This window comes from Crinia signifera, chromosome 4 (genome assembly GCF_055691185.1).
Source record: "Crinia signifera chromosome 4, ASM5569118v1, whole genome shotgun sequence".
Lineage (NCBI taxonomy): Eukaryota > Metazoa > Chordata > Amphibia > Anura > Myobatrachidae > Crinia > Crinia signifera.
Genome location: NC_139220.1, coordinates 325,134,567 through 325,153,949, shown reverse-complemented (window position 1 = coordinate 325,153,949; position 19,383 = coordinate 325,134,567). Strand labels below are relative to the sequence as shown.

Below are 19,383 nucleotides of genomic sequence, written 5' to 3'. Positions count from 1 at the left end.
CGAATCCAGATGTGCTGGAGACACAGTAAAAATTTGAGGGACATCCTAGTCCAAAGCCATTTGGACCAATCGACTACGGGGGCTAAAGGGAAAAAGGGTTTCAGCAAATGTGGGAAATGCAAAGTCTGCCCTCTCATGACCCCTACTACCTCCTACACGGATAAATTCAACAAGGAATGGAAGATCCAGAGCCACATCACCTGCACAACATCTGGAGTGGTTTATCAATTGCAATGCCCATGCAATAAAATATATATAGGGAAGACTATCAGGCCCTTGAAACAGAGATTATTGAAACACATGACGAGCATTAGAAATGCTGAAAAAGACAGAACTAACATGAAGACACTCACACCAATTGCGAGGCAATTCCTAAAACATCACAAGAGTACCCCTTTGGGACTACAAGCATTCGGCATGTTGGAAGTCGATCTAGGCATCAGAAAGGGAGATAGAGACAAAACCCTGCTGAAGCAGGAGAATAGACTCATCTTCTTAATGGACACAATGAACCCTAACGGACTAAATGAAGAAAACAGCTATGCGTGCTACCTATGATAATGCAACCTGTCAATCAGAGAGTACCTGATAAGGTTTGACATCTCTCTGTCCGAAGGAACATGCATTCCCTACATTATTCCTTAACCCCTTCCCGACATTTGGCATACATTTACGTCATGGTCGGGATGTACTTCCCGACACATGGCATAAATGTATGCCATGACTTTAAAGTGTCACCGCGTCTATAGACGCGGTGACAGAGGGAAGATGGCTGCTGTCCCTGACAGCAGATATCTTCCCTCGTGGCCCAGGGGGGGCAGCGATGCCCCCCCCCATCAGTGATCGCTGCGATTGGCTGTTCAAATGTGAACAGCCAATTGCAGCGTTTTCTGTGTTCTGGCCAATATCGGCGCTCGGTAACACAGGGATCGGTGGTGATTGGTACTTGATCGGTGGTGATTTTTAAAAAAATTTTTTTACACCCACGGTGATTTTGTGGGTGTCCTGTGGCCGCTGAGCGCTGATCAGTGACAGACGTTACTGACCAACATCTGTGCTCAATTTTTGGCGCAGGAGCGTTTTTTTTTTCTTTTAACCCCTTCAAGGTTGTACCAAAAGCTGCCTTGAAGCTGCTGCCCCTTAAGTGCACTTACACGTGTTAAAGCACTACATACACACTACATACCCCCCGTGTTGAAATAAAGTTTGTACCCCCCTACAATATACACGTGTTGAAACACTACACTTACACAAACACAAAAATAATAAAAATGTCCCAATCACCCCAAAGACTGTTTTCAGCGGAGGAGGCATATGCCCTTATTGCCTCTGACACTGACACAGCCAGTGATGAAAGCAATGAATTTATCGCATTGGTCTTAACCTCCTCTTCCTCCTCTAGTGATGAGGGACCCCCTCAAAGACGCCCCCGTAGAGCAGCTGAGACCCCCACCCCAATGATTGATCTCGTATGGACCCCACCACCAGACAATTTTGAGCCCCAGGTTCCTGAGTTTTTGGCCAACCCAGGAATCCAATTTGATACTACAGGCCTCAAAGAAATTGACTTTTTCAAAGTCTTTTTCTCTGATGATTTTATAAATGTAATGGTGGACCAAAGTAATTTATATGCCCAGCAGTTTATTGCCCAAAACCCCACGTCATCATTTGCTAGGTGGACCCCTGTAGATGCAGTAGAGATGATGACGTTTTGGGGTCTGGTGTTACATATGGGCATAGTTAAAAAGCCAGAAATTAGACAATATTGGAGTACAGATGTTCTATACAGCACCCCACTTTATCGTATGGCCATGACCCGGACTCGTTTTGAGACGATCCTTAAATTTTTGCATTACAACGATAATGCACAGTGCCCACCCAGAGATGATCCCACCTTTGACCGGCTATTCAAAGTCAGGCCGGTCATTGATCATTTCAGCGCCAAATTTGCTGAGATGTACATCCCCGAAAAATTCATTTGTGTAGACGAGTCACTTATACATTTTAAATGAAGGGTTAAATTCCACCAGTACCTTCCCAATAAGAGGGCAAGGTATGGCATAAAAATGTATAAGCTGTGCGAAAGTACCTCAGGGTACACCCACAGGTTTAGGGTATATGAATGGAAGGACACAAGAATTGAACCGCCAGAATGCCCCCCTCCCTCGTAGGTGTTAGTGGAAAGATTGTCTGGGATTTAGTGCACCCCTTCCTGGATAAGGGTTATCACCTCTATGTGGTTAACTTTTACACCAGCATCCCCCTGTTTAAGGCCCTTGGTTCAAGAGGTACAACAGCTTGCGGTACTGTGCACAAGAACCAAAGAGGCCTCCCAAAAACGCACGTTGCCCAATTACTGAGAAAGGGTGAAAGCAGTGCACAATCCACCGAAAATATGTTGTTGGTCAAATATAAGGACAAGAGGGATGTCCTTATACTGACAACAATTCACGGAGACAGTACCACCTCCGTCCCTGTACGAGGTACCAGTACCCACACCTCAAAACCTATTTGTATCCTAGATTACAATAAGTACATGGGCGGAGTGGATCTTTCAGATCAGGTACTGAAGCCGTACAGTGCCCTGCGGAAAACAAAAATTTGGTATAAGAAGCTGGCCGTGTATATCATCCAGATGGCACTGTATAACGCTTACGTACTATTCCGTTCTACCAGCCAGACGGGGACATTTATGCACTTTCAAGAGGATGTCATAAAGGGCCTAATATTTGGGAACCAGCAGGCAGAGGGCCCCAGTACTTCTAGTACTGGCCTCCGTATTGTATCAGGGCAGCATTTTCCTGACGAAATCCCCTCCACTGGAAAAAAGGGCAGGACACAAAAAAGGTGCAAAGTTTGCTATAAAAAGGGAATAAGAAAGCAAACTATTTTCCACTGTGAAACTTGCCCCGACAAACCTGGCCTATGTATGAGGGAGTGTTTTAAAATATACCACACATCTATGGATTATTAGGTTCATCATTTCACTGTGCTTCGGGGGTCTTGCTAATGTGACATAGCACCCACCATTCATTCCACCAGAATCTGTGCTGCAAAATCCAAATATCACTCCTTCCCTTCTGAGTCCTGCCATGCACCCAAATGGTATTTTTTGGTCACATATGAGGCATTGCCGTACTCGGGAGAAATTGCGGCACAGATTTTGGGGTGCTTTGTCTCCTTCATTCCTTGTGAAAATGAAAAATTTTGAGCCAGAACTGCATTTTTGTGTAAAAAAATGTAATTTTTCATTTTCACAGCCCAGTTGTACCAAAATTGGTGAAACCCATGGGGGTTTGAAATGTACACTATACCCCTAGATGTATTCCCTGAGGGGTGTAGTTTGCAAAACGGGGTCACTTGTGGGGGGGTTCCACTGTATTGGTGCTTCGGGGGTCTTGCTAATGCGACATAGCACCCACCATTCATTCCACCAGAATCTGTGCTGCAAAATCCAAATATCACTCCTTCCCTTCTGAGTCCTGCCATGCACACAAATGGTATTTTTTGGTCACATATGAGGCATTGCCGTACTCGGGAAAAATTGCGGCACAGATTTTGGGGTGCTTTGTCTCCTTCATTCCTTGTGAAAATGAAAAATTTTGAGCCAGAACTGCATTTTTGTGTAAAAAAATGTAATTTTTCATTTTCACAGCCCAGTTGTACCAAAATTGGTGAAACCCCTGGGGGTTTGAAATGTACACTATACCCCTAGATGAATTCCCTGAGGGGTGTAGTTTGCAAAATGGGGTCATTTGTGGGGGGTTCCACTGTATTGGTGCTTCGGGGGTCTTGCTAATGCGACATAGCACCCACCATTCATTCCACTAGAATCTGTGCTGCAAAATCCAAATATCACTCATTCCCTTCTGAGTCCTGCCATGCACCCAAATGGTATTTTTTGGTCACATATGAGGCATTGCCGTACTCGGGAGAAATTGCCGCACAGATTTTGGGGTGCTTTGTCTCCTTCATTCCTTGTGAAAATGAAAAATTTTGAGCCAGAACTGCATTTTGTGTAAAAAAATTTAATTTTTCATTTTCACAGCCCAGTTGTACCAAAATTGGTGAAACCCCTGGGGGTTTGAAATGTACACTATACCCCTAGATGAATTCCCTGAGGGGTGTAGTTTGCAAAATGGGGTCACTTGTGGGGGGTTCCCTGTATTGGTGCTTCGGGGGTCTTGCTAATGCGACATAGCACCCACCATTCATTCCACCAGAATCTGTGCTGCAAAGTCCAAATATCACTCCTTCCCTTCTGAGTCCTGCCATGCACCCAAATGGTATTTTTTGGTCACATATGAGGCATTGCCGTACTCGGGAGAAATTGCGGCACAGATTTTGGGGTGCTTTGTCTCCTTCATTCCTTGAAATGTACAAAATACCCCTAGATGAATTCCCTGAGGGGTGTAGTTTGCAAAATGGGGTCACATGTGGGGGAGGTTCCTAACTTTTAGCATCTTATGGTGCCTAGAATCCTACATGGTGCCTAAAAAATAATCTCATAAAAAGGAGGCTCCAAAATCAAGTAGGTGCTCCTTCTATTATGAAGCCTGTGGTTTGGTCAACGTGCACACTAGGGCCACATATAGGATATTTATGAAAACAAAAGAATTGGGGGAATCAATTTGTAGTCACATTTCTCTAGTAAAATCTACTGTGTTCCTTAGAAAAATGTATTAATATTGAAAATCTGCTAAAAAAATGAAATTTTGAAATTTCACCTACACATTGTTTTAATTCCTGTGAAACACCTAAAGGGTTAACAAACTTCCAAAATGCTGTTTTGAATACTGTGATGGGTGCAGTTTTTGAAATGGCATCATTTATGGGGGTGTCTCACATACAAGTCCCTCAAAGTCACATCAGAACTGAACTGGTCCCTAAAAAAATCAGTGTTTGAAATTTTATTGAAACTATGAGAATTTTAAGCTTCCTAGTGTCCAAAAAAATTAAAAGGAGGTTGAAATAATGATGGCAACATAAATTAGACATATGGTCTTTGTTAGTTATTAACTATTTTGAGTGGTATGATTATTTGTCTCACAAGCAGAAAATTTAACATTTTGCAAATTGCTAAATTTTCTATTTTTTTATGACATTTTGGTATTTTTCACAAATAAACACAGGCTGAATCGACCAAAATTTACCACTAACTTAAAGTACAATGTGTCACGAGAAAACAATCTCAAAATCACTGGGATAAGTAAAAGCAATAAAAAGTTATCCCCACATAAAGTGATACATTTAAGATTTGAAAAAAAGGGCTCTGTCAGGAATGCAAAAACAGGCTGCGGCGGTAAGGGGTTAAAGTATGTCATTAGAGGAAGTTTTCAAACCTCCATCATCGTCGCACTACACCAGCAATACCTGAGGGCACAACATCTTTTGGTCCTCTGATAATATTCACTCCCCATACCTCATCACCAGGGTTATCTTAGGAGGGCTTAGACCCCCATCCCCTTCGTCCTCTACCAGCTATAATGGGACAGAAGAAGGATCTAGACGACTTTATGCAACACAATTCAGCATTCCCCAATAAGAAAATATTGACTACAACACATCTTTGGCTGACCTCTAGTATTGGTCCCATCTCTTACGCCCTCACCTTTTTGTAATTTGCAGTGGTCACTATGTAACGATTTGCACTCCTTTTTTAGATCATTCTTCAGGCCTGCTATATAATATGCGGGACAGCACGTATACACCTTATTTTTTTCCTCTATATAGATATTTCCTATTGACGTTCACCCTTCCTTTCAACTATTTTATTTTTCTCTCAAAGCACTTATTTAGTGAGATTCTCTCACCTCTCATTATCGAAACTCACCTGTTCACATAGACACCGTATCTTCACCTCATGAACTATCTTGCAATAATCTGTTCATCATACAAAGGTCCTCAAGATATTAAACGGATGTTGCCGTTCCTGCACTTCTTCATCACGCTCCCCCACACGACCTTCCACAACAATCAAATATGTGTGGTATGTATCCCCATAGGTTCCTAATTGACGACATATCTCTTATGTCCAACCCTTCTCCATCGAAGTTAATATTCAATAGTCCAATATAGGACACTTATGTTTATAATAAACACGCATATCAGCCATCTAAAATGTTAAGATGACCTTCCAATCACATGTATCAATATAGATTACCTTGATAATGACGATCATATTACTCATGCTCTGATAGGCAGGATCACCATCAGAATCATAACACCACCGCAATACTTATCAGGAACTACCAACTGACGATTATAGTATAATCTTCATAAATAGAGAACTGATCATGTGTCAGAGTCAAGCTCGATCTTCTGTGCGGATATTAAATCTATTTATTATGCTTGACTACTCTAAATGGGAATCCGTCGTTTTCTCTCACTATACAGAGCTAAATGTATCACCTTCCTGCACTATAGCTCAACACTTCATAAAAACATCCCTGATCCGGGATTCAGCGTATCAAAATCCCAGGTTCAGAACTTATCTCCCAGTGTTGGGCCACCCACACTGGGCAATCCAATCCTCCAATATGTAAATGAAAACGGCGAGTAATGGGTGGATACTTACCTCTCATTGGACAAGCACTCGAATGCCGTCTATTTAAACTGACCGGTGACGTCAATGCAGGTTGCCCTGACGAAGAACTGCGAAGCGTACGCTGGCCTCCTAGCCGTGCGGCCGCTCACTTAGCTCTCCCTACTTCTGTCTGATTGCATTTCCAGTCCTTTTCAGGACTCTAAAGTTTAGCTTAAAAACTGTGATTTATATTGTGTTCTCTAGCCTATTACTATACTTACCTTGCCTCCTGGTGACGCTGTCTCTCACTGGCCAATCCGTGCTGGTGGAGTGGGTTATACACAGCCCAGCTCACCTGCCGGCTATGTGCCTATACCACCCTACCTATACCCGCATAACCAGCCTATGAGCATGTAAAAGGGTATTACCCCATGCCATAGACCGCGATATATTAATAATTACGCAAGGGTATCAGCAGGGCTTCTTAGCCCATTACACTTACGGTACCTTAATCGAGAGCACACACCAGGCAATATCTGCCGGCAATCCAGGCAAGAATCTTGTATAACTGTGGAGGCTCACTAATAAGTGACCTATACGCTACACAGTGGTCAAGATCACCGCAATGAATGTGTACACGCTTTAGCTACGGCACTGGGTGTAACTTTACCTTTTTACTTTGCAAGGTAGTGCTAATTGAAAATTGACTAACACAATATTACCACAGTTTAATACTCCTGATAAAATATTGTGCACAGACAGGAAGATATTGGTTAAAATACTGTGAACAGATTTGTCCCCTAGGCGTAGTTCAGGCAACATAGCCGACACGCAGGGAAAGACGACATCTGAGTAAACAGAACCTTATAAAATTGTAATTAAAGGGAACTATGTGCTAAGGGACGCCGCATGAACCCTAGTTTTAAATTGCACATTTTTTCACTTGTCTTTGTTCCATGTTATATGTAGTATTGTCATATTTTCGCAGCCATTCTTTTAGCATAATTAATAAAAGTCATTAAGTTTTAAGCGTACAAATTTTTCTGTGGTGCACCACTATCGTGACAAACCCTGCTTTCTTTCTATATCCTGTCACCCGGCTCCACAGTCGCTGTCTGCCGTGACTTCCGGGTTCCGCTCTCGCGAGATCGTGGCTCCCTTGGCCAGGCTTGCAGTGTGCTGCGGGCTTTGACTCCCGGCTTGGAGGAGGCTGCGGCAGTGGGTGGTGATGATGGGAGGTGTCCTGATGATGTCCTGAATGTGGATTAGGTTTTCCAACGCGTTTCAGCCACTAGGGCCTAGGGCCTTTCCTTGACAAAGGCCCTAGTGGCTGAAACGCGTTGGGGCACCTAATTCACATTCAGGACATCATCAGGACACCTCCCATCATCACCACCCACTGCCGCAGCCTCCTTCCAGCCGGGAGTCAAAGCCCGCAGCACATTTTGTATTCATATTCTTAGTAAATTTCCCCCTTTGTGTGTGTGTTGGAACCATCCCCCCCCCCCGTTTCAGATCTGTGTGTGTGTTTGTAGTTTCATATGCCTCCTTTTTGTGCTGTGAGAGAGCAAAATGGCAGGTAGATCAGATGAGGAACAGGTGAGTGGGGCTGGGAGTAGTTAGTTGAGACATAGGTGCCGATTTATGTTTTTGCTGGTGGGTGCTCAAACAAAAAATATAGGGGGGTGGCTTCATGGGGAAGGGGCGTGGCCACAAAATAATACCAATTTATTTTATTTGTTTTAAAAAAAAACTCAAAACAATAGTAAAAAGAAACCTAAAATACATATAATCCAGCAACTCAGGGTTAAAATATCCACAAGTGGTGATACAGGGTGGGAAAAGCAAGTAAAAGTTCTACCTCCACTCCCGTCCTCACCGTCCTCTCCTTATAATTAATGGCATTGTGGTCAAAGCTCTGTTCTCCTCTGCTGCAGCCATGGTCCCGGCTTCCAGCAGCGTAGACAAGTAGATTTATATGTGAGAGGCAGTCAGTGGCTGTGCAGGAGCTGTCTATGCAGGAGTTACTATTGAGCGGCCGGCTTTTGATCCTTCCCATGCCGTTTGTGAGCAAACGCTGGTTCTCTCCTGGCTTTTTGTGCTATAATGCCGGCTATGAGCTGTCAGCGCAGCAAGTTCCTTGTGAAGTGAGCTAAATTATTGTATAATAAGGATGACCACATCCACCCGTCGCCTGTACGGACTCAGAAGGAGTACAGCGCAGGACGGGAGAGAGGGAGGGGGGTGTGCGGTGTGACGCCACCCCCATTGACTGTGTCCATGTCAACTGTGTCGACATTTGGGTAAAAAAAACAGTGAAAAAAACATGTAGACCTCGCGAACTGTCATGTTGGCTGTTTCACCTGTACATTCTATATGTCAGTATTTTGACCCTGTCGGGATTTTAAATGTCGGGATTTTGTCCATTTCGGGATATTAAATGTCAGGATTTTGTCCTTGTCGGTATTATGACCCATTCTGAATTTTGACCCTGTCGGGATTTTGACCGTCGGGATTTTGACCGTCGGGATTTCATACCGAATCCGTACAGTATAGCTGTTACTAATATGCTCTTTGTATTTGTAGTGTCTAGCGTTACATGTTAAATATCCATTTTATGATTCATCTGACTATCTCTTTTGTTATTTTCTTATTACATTTAAAGTTCTCTCTCATACAGGTTGACATTCTCCTCCTAAATTTTCGACCAAAGAGTATTTCCTGTCTTAAGTTCTTCATGCCCCAAAGCAGGGCTGCCACTAGAAATTGTGGAGCCCGGGACTGATGTCTAGTCCTGCTCCCCCACCCTCCCACCTCAAGACACATAATACCCACCCATTTGGTGCTCACTCACCGCCCGGCTCTGCTGGTCACTGGAGTGGGGAGCAGAGTAAAGTGCAGGCCTCCCCAACCTTCTCCTTTGCTGCCCCCACTGAATCCCATGTCTCTGGAAGTGCTTGAGTAGGAGCACAGTATTCTCCTGCACCATTGGACGCTGGCGGCCATTTAAAGTATGGTGAGCCAATCAGAGCTCGCAGTGAAGGAGAAGCCTGTGCTCTAGAAGTGCTCCAGAAGCAGTGAGTTTCAGCAAGGGCAGTTCAGCGGAGGCATTCAGGCATGACTGCGAGTGGTGTGGTGGGCTAAATGTCTGGACCCGAGACAACGGTGCCCACAGCATCCCCTTGATGTCGGCTCTGCCCCAAAGTCTTTAGACTTGGCTAATATATTACCATATTTTCCATGGACTTGGGAAAAGGACCAATTTGGGTGACAAGTCAAATTATTATTATTATTTTTTTTTGGGGGGGGGGAACTCATGTCAACATTATCATTGCCATATTGGCATTTTGCTTGTATTGATCCTGTGTCCATTTTGACATGGTGCATATCAACTTTTAGTCAACGTCGACCTTGTTCATGTTAACCTTCGAGTGTTGAACTATTGACTGTCAATCTAGATAGTGTTACCTATCATCCAAATCCCATTGTTGCCATAGAAATGTTATAAAATAATTTACAAAGATATTTTCTGAAATGCCTTCTTTATGTCCTTATTCCTCAAACTGTAAATAATTGGGTTGATCAGTGGTGTACCAACTGTATAAAACAATGACAAGACTTTTCTGATACTCCTTGACTGTCCTTCTGTTGGAAAAACATAAATACAAAACAGAGTGATATAAAATAAGGAAACCGTGGTGAGGTGGGAGCTACAGGTTGAGAAGGCTTTCTGACGTTTAGAAGAGGATGAAAGACTTAGGATAACTTGGATAATATACACATAAGATACAATAATTAATATGAAGGGTAAAATAACGATCGGAAAACTAAGAAACATGACTTCCAACTGCAGAACAGAGGTATCGGAACATGAAAGCTCTAGTAAAGGAGAATAGTCACAAAAGAAATGGTCAATAATTTGAGATCCACAAAAGTTCAGCAAAGCAATGGTTATTGTGTCAATCAAACATAGTGAAAAACTTACCAGCCAAGATGTAATAATCAATTTCATGCAGAGGGTACTGTCCATTACACAGTTATAATGCAGTGGTTTACAGATGGCTAGATATCGGTCATATGACATCACGGTCAGAAGGAAACACTCTGAGCATTCTGTGGCCACAAAAAAATAAAACTGAGTGATGCAGCCTACGAAAGAAATTGCACTCACATTGTTAACAATAGTATGAAGCATGTAGGGGACGATATCTGTGGTCAGCATGATGTCAGACATGGACAGCTGTGTGAGGAAGAAGTACATGGGGGTGTGAAGGCCCTTGCTGTAGGACACCAATGCAATGATTAACAGGTTTCCACCTACAGTTGCAGAGTAAATCACAAGAAGGATAAATAAGAATATTGTTCTTGAAATTTGGTGACTTTGAAATCCCAAAAGGATGAAGCCAGTGTTGGAAGTGATATTGCTCTTCTGCATTGCTTGGGTGAAAAAAAATATGTATACATACTGTAATAAGCATAGTAATACTGATTATCACACTATATAATGGTTTCATTTTTAAATGATCATCATCAGTGCCTGATTAAGCCTTCTGTGGGCCTGGGGCACTTTAGACAAGGGGGCCCCCTTGTATTTATCATTACTGGCCCTCAAACTGCATGGGAGAATATTACACTGTCAAAACACAGAGTAAAGGCAGTATAAACTTGGTCAAGGGGTAACTGCATGGGTATATATATATATATATATATATATATATATATATATATATATATATATATATATACAAAAGGAAAGGAGAAGCGCCCAATGAGCAAAAGTATAACACAGTTCCTTTACTTGCAATATACGCTCACATACATGGGGGTAAAAGTTAAACAGCTTGCCAAGCCTGAGTGACTGGGGGCGGACGGAACCACTGCCGGCATAGGAGATCTAGTCTTCTCGTCAGGAACAGCCTCTCACACTGAACTTGCCAACGCTGCCGCCTCCGTCCCTGCTCGCCTCACTCCGGTGACGTCAATCCGTCTTCTGTATAGGCCACGCCCAACGCATTTCGTACCAGGACTTCGTCAGGGGGGTGACAAAGTCCTGGTACGAAATGCGTTGGGCGTGGCCTATACGGAATACGGATTGACGTCACTGGAGTTTAGGGCTTAAATCATGGATGGATACAATAATTATATTATATGCAATGGAGCAATCTTTTGCCTTTGAGTATGCATCAAAGTCAAAGAGCGCAGATGCAGTGAGAATTGACAGTATTTACAAGGCTGTTTATAGTAAAGTGGGGTGGCTACTATAATGTCTTGGGGGAGTAAGTGCCTTTTATTGAAATCCCATACACACTCTAAATAGCTACAGCAATTCAGTTCTATCGGCCAGTCTGCATGGCAATAGGGTTGACTATCTACCAATGGTTGTCTTCCTGCACAGATGGTGGCTCTGCAACAGCTTCATTAGGCATATCAATGTAAATTCCCATTGTGCTCTAGAAAATGCGTCAGTGGGTGACGTGGGAACATGTGTCCTGTGGGGTGGCCTGGAAACTGTAACATTAATTTGCAGCAAAGTAGTGACAAAAATAAACAAAAATGTAATAATTTTACCACCTCATGTACAACAACACAAAGTTCTAAAACATGCACTCAATAATATGGAATATGGATGAGTCAATTATCTGATTCATACATAAAATTACATAAAATTACATTTAGCCCCTTAGTAGTAGACAATCATCAGTAGAATATACAATTATTATTATTATTAATTTTTATTATTTGATTTGCAGAAGAGACGCTCGCACAGCATTTCAGAAGTTCTTTAGAACAGTGGTTCTAAACCTCAGTCCTCAGGACCCCCATCAGTGCACATTTTCCAGTTTCCAGGTCTACACACAGAATCACAGGTGAAATAATTAGCTCAACCTGTGATATTTAAAATGTGTCAGTGAATAATGAGTGCACCTGTGCTCCTGCCGGGTGACCTGGAAAACGTGCACTGTTGGGGGGTCCTGAGGACCGAGGTTGAGAACCACTGCTTTAGATCATGTCACTGTTCTGTCTTATATTTAATAGTCAGGAATATTTCAGGTTTACCAATTTAGAACCTTCTCATCAAAAGTACCTTTATATGAGAGATGCAGCAAATTGTCAATTACATGGACCAGTCACTGTCTGGGAACCCACCTCTCCAGCAGGCAGTGTTAAACACAACTAGAATCTAGTGCTTTGCTAGAGTCTACTACATATGTGCAAAACACCAAGAAAATGGCCACCACACCCAAGGAATAAGGTTTCTGAGAACTATAAATGAGCTATATAACAAAAACACCATGATAGGTGTCACCTTACATCAAATAATTTTGATGATAGAATCAACAGACCATTTCTTAAGATAATGACTTACAGTACAAATTTCTAATCATAAACGTTCCCTCATGAAATCTGTAGACAGGAAGAGCAGGAGGGATGGGAAAAGTGGACTCAATTTTTTGGCAGAATTAAATGCATGCAAAAGAGATGGGAGAAAAAAAATATATAATAAAGGCAACAGGCCTTTGTCAAAGTACAAGGATAAGGGAGTCAGTGTGGCTTGCAAAAGAAGTAGCAAATATTGTGAAAGCAAAAATGATTGGAACCATAAACAGACTCTGAATAAAAAAAGTGAAGCCGAAAATCAAATGGAGGAATAAAAACTCTTAAGACAGAGAGTTAAAGGGAAATTTACTAACAAATTGTATTTTTGGCCATATCATTCTTATTATTATTTTCCACACATAGAATGGCTTTGAACGTGTTTGTGGTGGGACATGTTCACTTTATAAAATTAACTCCACGCCCACGTGGATACTGGGGGTATGACGTGGATCTGTCAGATATCTAAATCTGCCTTTTAATAATCCAAAACAGCGCTCTATAACTTGCCTAGTGGCCCTCTGAGAGCGCTAATAACTGTGTTCAGCCTCAGATTCGGGCAGCGACAGTCATGAGCCAGGACAAACACGGATACCTACCATCACCTGTGGGTGAAAAGAAAAGATACTGGTGGGATAAATGATTCCTCAGCTCACATGTAGAATTACACACACAACACACTGAAGCACAAGAGCCCCGCACCAAAATAGTGTACGTCCCATTACATCATTTACTACAAATTATACAGCATTCTAGAAATCAGCACCAATCAATGTTGCAATGAGCAATCAATTAGTAAGTGTGATTTATGTTTTATTATAACATTAGAGCAATGTCATATATAGAAATGGGTGGGGTATACAACAATGACCTTTATCAGTGTAGACCGTTCACTAGATTATTGTACACATACTGTAGGTAAGGAATAGTGAGGTAGACAATATGGCATCAAAAGCTGAACTCTGTACATTAATGGTATTACACAACGTTAGCAGCACATGACAGGTTTACAAACATTTATTTCTGTAAAGATGATAGTGTCACTTACCCAGCAGCCACCTCTCTGGCATTTCAACGTCCTCAAATTTGTCATATAGAGATGACTGCCTGAGAATGTAGGCATTGTGGCATGAGCCAGGGTAACCTGCACGCACGCTAATAATTCTCATGTTGGCATCACGGACCACCTGCACGTTCATGCTGGTGCTGTGATGCCGGTTGAGGAAGGAACGCTGCCTCCCTCTTGGTGATCTGAGTGTGACGTGTGTGCAGTCTATCGCATCCAGCACGGTTGGCATGTGTGCAGTACTATAGAAACCAGACATCATTCCACTCTGAGTCCTGGCTAAGGAAGCAGAGTGAGTAGTGGGCATGGAGCTCTAGGGAATCCAGGACCTGGGTAAGGTAGCGTGACATTGTGGACTGTGATTTGCCAATGCCTCTGCCAGTTACATGTTGCCAGAAAGTACAGCACAGCCAGCAGTTTATGCATCGCTGAGACAGTGTGTGGGCGTGCTGTCTTATGTTCTAGCTCCAGTCTGATGAGGTCATACAGATGGAGAATGTTGGTATGATTAAGGTGGAACATCTGTATGACCTCATCATCCGGCATTGCGTGCATGTTACAACACACACTAAATAAACGAGGACTCCTGAGCATCAGTAGTAACTGGCAAACCTGCTGGCCATGCTCAGTTTGGTGACCCTGGCGTTGTCTTCTTCTGCGTTGCTGACAGTTCATCAGGTATATCACCACCCCAAATATTAAAATCTCATTGGTGTCAAAAGCTGCCATGGCCGAGAAAGGCAAGAGAAATGTTTTTGTGTCCTTAATAGCCTTTTAAAAGCAGTACACTTGAGCACAGATGGTTGGTGAGCTTGGGTCAGATGTGAAGTTCGCCTCAAAAACGTGTTCCACTTGAAATTTGTGAAATACAGGTCAGGTATCCCGTATCCGGGCATCCCGTATCCGAATTATTCCAAAAACCGTGGTTTTATGGAATAATTCAAATTTTTTTTTGTTTCCCCCCCCCCCTAACCCTCTTTTAATACTTACCAAGTCCTCCGGCGTCCACGGCAGGCCTTCAGCATCCTCTCCGGCGTCTCCAGCGGTCCCAGGAGTGCTTTGCGCGAGTGCGCGCGCGCCGGTGACATCACCGGCGCGCCTGGGAACTTGCGCAAAGCACTCCTGGGACCGCTGGAGACACCAGAGAAGGTGCTGGTGGCCTGCTGTGGACGCCGGAGGACTCCATGGACGCCGTGGGACCATCGGGGACCCACCAGGGGCAGGTAAGTATTCCAAAAACCGGAATATTCCCTTATCCGGAATGCTCGTGGTCCCGAGCATTTCGGATAAGGGATACTCAACCTGTATATGGAATTCTTAAAAAACTGAACGTGAAAACACCAAAATCCATACGTAAATGACAATACAAATCTTTAGTAAATTTCCAGACACCATTGAGATAAATGGGGATTTACTTACGTAGTCTATCAATGGTGTTTCTATTCATATTTTATGGAACCACCCGAAAACCAACGGCAAAAGTATGAGCCGTATACATTTCAGCCTTAGTAAATTCAAAGATGTGTGAAAACCGAACGTATTTCACATAGAAAAGGTACGAATACCACGAAGCGTCAGATTGAGGGAGATAAAGCAATAGGGGATTATCTACATAATATATTTTGCTGAGAATTCACAACAGAAGGAGAAAGGAAAGGGACCACAATTACTGTAAATTGCAAGGATACTCATAAAAATAAAGTAGATAACAGTAAATTTAAAGAGAAGATCCTAACAGAACTCTCAAACTGAAAGTGGATAAATCAGTGGCCCCAGTCCAGATTCATCCGAATATGCTGAAATAGGTCAAACTGTTGTTAGTAGCACCAGTAACCAAATTATTCGACCAGTCACTAGCAATTGGAGTCAGAAAACTAAAAAACAAAAACTGAATCTAGATCCACTGCACAAAAGTGAAAGCAAAGAAGATCCAGGTAACTAGAGACCGGTGAGCCCGTACATCACTAGTATTAGTAGGGAAAGTAATGCAAACACTATTAACCCTTTGAGTGCCAAGTGATTTTTTTCTAAATTGGTATGAAAATTGGCAAGCAAACATTTGTATTCATCATAGTGATCAGAAATGTTACCTTATATAGGAAACATAGGGTGAAATTTAATAGGATGAGAGATTCAGAAAGTTAGAGATTTGGTAAGAATTGTCCAGCTTTTTTTTAAAAAGTGGCAATCATTTACACTTCAAAGTCAATCTGGTTTTGCAGTGCAAATGATTGCCGCTTTAAAAAAAAATGGAGATTTCTTACCAAATCTCACACTTTCTGAATTTTTCATCTTATTTAATATCACCCATAATGTTTTTTTTTACACAACATTTTTTATTTGAATTTCTATAATAGATGTAAGCAATGCTGGCATTTTTAGCGGATATCTTGCACATCGCTCACAGAGATGATGACAACCATATTTTACACAAATGACAAAGATGTTGAAATTTTTAGCAGATTTTTTTGTGCCTCTCTCACAGAGATGTTGGCACTCAAAGGGTTAAAAGAAACAGTTGTAGAATATCTAAAATCCAGCAATTTACAGAATCCCAAACAGCATGGGTTTACTGGTGTGAGATTATGCTAAACAAATCTTTTTGACTGGATAACTACAATAATAGATCAACTGTGGGAATATACAGTATATGGTAAGAAAAAGAAAAGAAAACAGTTTTCTCCATTTTCCGTGTACCTCTCGATATGTGTGATATATTCAGACACACATCCTTTTTATACAAAAAAAAAAAGAAAAATAGTTGAATTCAAGCAAGGTTCAAACAAGTCTCTCATCAATCATTATGGTAGCTTGAATTCAACTATGAGTCAGATTTAACTGTGTTAAAAAGGGCTGGCGTCCTTCCCACCGAATGTTTATTTTATTATTGTAGTTAAAGTCTTAAACCATTATTGTATCAAATTTACATGTAAGCTGTTACTAAATAAATTGTATTTTCTGTTTACATTTAGTGTCAAGCTGTTTAAATAGTTTTTTATGATATACAGTATATATTGAATAACCATGCTGCACTGCAGGTGGGGCAGAGGTAACATGTGCAGACAAAGTTAGATGTGGGTGTAGTGTGATCATTTTGAAATCCAAAGTGCAGTGTAAAAATAAAGCTTCGAACATTTGTGTGCTACATATAACAGCATAACAATTAAAATTGCAAAATGAAAGTCCGATATGTTTCTCTATGGCCTTTAATATTTTTGGTGCTGCTATAAAATAAATATGGGAACAAGACTCACCTGTTGGTGCTGCTCACTGATGGTGGCAATCTGAAACACCTGACAAAAAAAAAATCCTTTATCTATTATGAAGATAAAGGAAGGATGACATTTTCTGGCTTACGTTACATGTCTAATAGCTGCATGCACGTAATGCAGATAGATCCCATTTATATACTGTGAATCTGAAGAAAAAAACCTGACGTGACGGATCTATGGAGAATTTAATATATTCTTATGTGAATTTATTATATTCTTATGAGACTTTATTCTATAAGGCGTCTAGTGAATTATGTGCTTGGCCTATACCTTTACTTAACCCTTAAACCTAGAAATAACTCACAATGAAACACCTTATACTAAAAATAAGACACAGACACCAACTGCGTAAGTTTAAAGGTCATGTAATATTTATTGTAACTGGTATGACCCTATTTGTTAAGGGATGGCAAAGAAAAGCACTTGAGACCAGCACCCCACATAGATGTTACTCATGGCAGCGCCCAGGGGCGCCCCAAACCGCTAACATCCCTCAATTGTGGATACAGCCTGCGCTGTGACAGACATGCCACACACCTCCTATGGCCTGACGAGGACACCTCCAGGAAGTGCCCAACGCCCCACCACGTTGAGTCGGGACTCGCCCACCATCCTGGCAGAGGGGGGCATCCCGCACAGAGACCACCTGACACCCCACCTGAGTGCTGGTCGAAAGCGCCTTCTCGACGATTTATAATTAAAGCTATCAAATCAAATTTGGTGAAAGGCCCGTAAGCCAGGTAGCACAGAGAAAGGGAGGGAGGGTGGGAATTCAGACTCAAAGAGGAAGTCCTTCCTATCCACTTGTCAATATGTACCCCTCTCTAAGCTGCCGCCCCTATGCTACCTGATTGGCAGATCTAACTGCCACTCACCTGAGATTTCCTTTGGCCTTATCCTATCTTTTCAATAGCTTTATTTAACAATCACAAATTCACAGGCTCTTAAATACACTCGAGCCTATGCGGCCCTTGTTCTATATAAGGCGCCTAGTGAATTATGCTGCTTGGCCTATACCTTTACTTAACTCTTAAGCCTAGAAATAACTCACACTGAAACACCTTATACTAAAAATAAGACACGGACACCAACTGCATAAGTTTAAAGGTCATGTAATATTTATTGGGTACTTATTTCCTAGCACGGCCACAATCTTGTGGATCGTGTACCTTTAAGTTAAGGTACACGATCCACACGATGGACCCGATTTCCTTTGAAATCAGGTCCATTTTGCCGGCAAAGGTACAATATCGGGGGCATCGCATCGGTCGGGACCATTAACATTGGTCCCGACGCGACCGACGCGATGCCCCCGATTTCCCCATAGGCTTCAATGTTAAAATATTTTTTAACATTGAAATCGTGAGGATATCGTCGGTCTTGTGCCATTATAATGGCACAAGATGAGATGGACTTGATTAAGTCCATCTCACCTTTAAAAAAATGTGAAAAATGTGAAATGGGCCAATATGACCCATTTCACATTATAGATGTCCCCGTCATCACCCCACGATAGACGCCAACCCGAAGCGTGGCGAGCGCAGCGAGCCCGCGAGGGGCGGCGGTGCGCGTCCTCCGACCTTTTCATTCCCCTACTATCCACGTCGGCGTGGAGTTGAGAATAGAATAGTGTGGCGAGCGCAGCGAGCCACCGAGCCCGAAGCGTGGCGAGCGGACGCGTATAACTTCACAGGTATACGCGTCCCGTTGCAGGGCTCGCTGCACTCGCCACGCTTAGGGCTCGGTGGCTCGCTGCGCTCGCCACACTATTCTATTCTCAACTCCACGCCGACGTGGATAGTAGGGGAATGAAAAGGTCGGAGGACGCGCACCGACGCCCCTCGCGGGCTCGCTGCGCTCGCCATGCTTCGGGTTGGCGTCTATCGTGGGGTGGGGTTTACGTCGCAAAATTTGGGGGTGTAGGGAATATTTTACATTGAATCCAATGTAAAATCGGGTCCCAGGGACCCGATTTACATTTCATTCAATCAAAAAATCGGGTCCAAAATCGGGTCGGTCGCGTCGATCGCATCGCATGCGACCAAATCGCATGCGATGCGATCGACTCGATTTTTCCGACACGACCACCCCGATGTAAATCGGTGTGGCCGTGCTAGGAAACAAGTACCATTTATTGTAACTGG

General features: G+C 42.6%; 1 protein-coding gene across 1 annotated transcript; it reads right to left on the bottom strand.

The window, feature by feature from the left end:
- Positions 1 to 10,040: 10,040 nt before the first annotated feature.
- LOC146073416 (olfactory receptor 5G3-like) lies at positions 10,041 to 10,961 on the bottom strand. Its single transcript, XM_083180593.1, has one exon. It carries the CDS (start codon positions 10,959 to 10,961, stop codon positions 10,041 to 10,043), a length of 921 nt encoding a protein of 306 aa, XP_083036719.1.
- Positions 10,962 to 19,383: the final 8,422 nt, after the last annotated feature.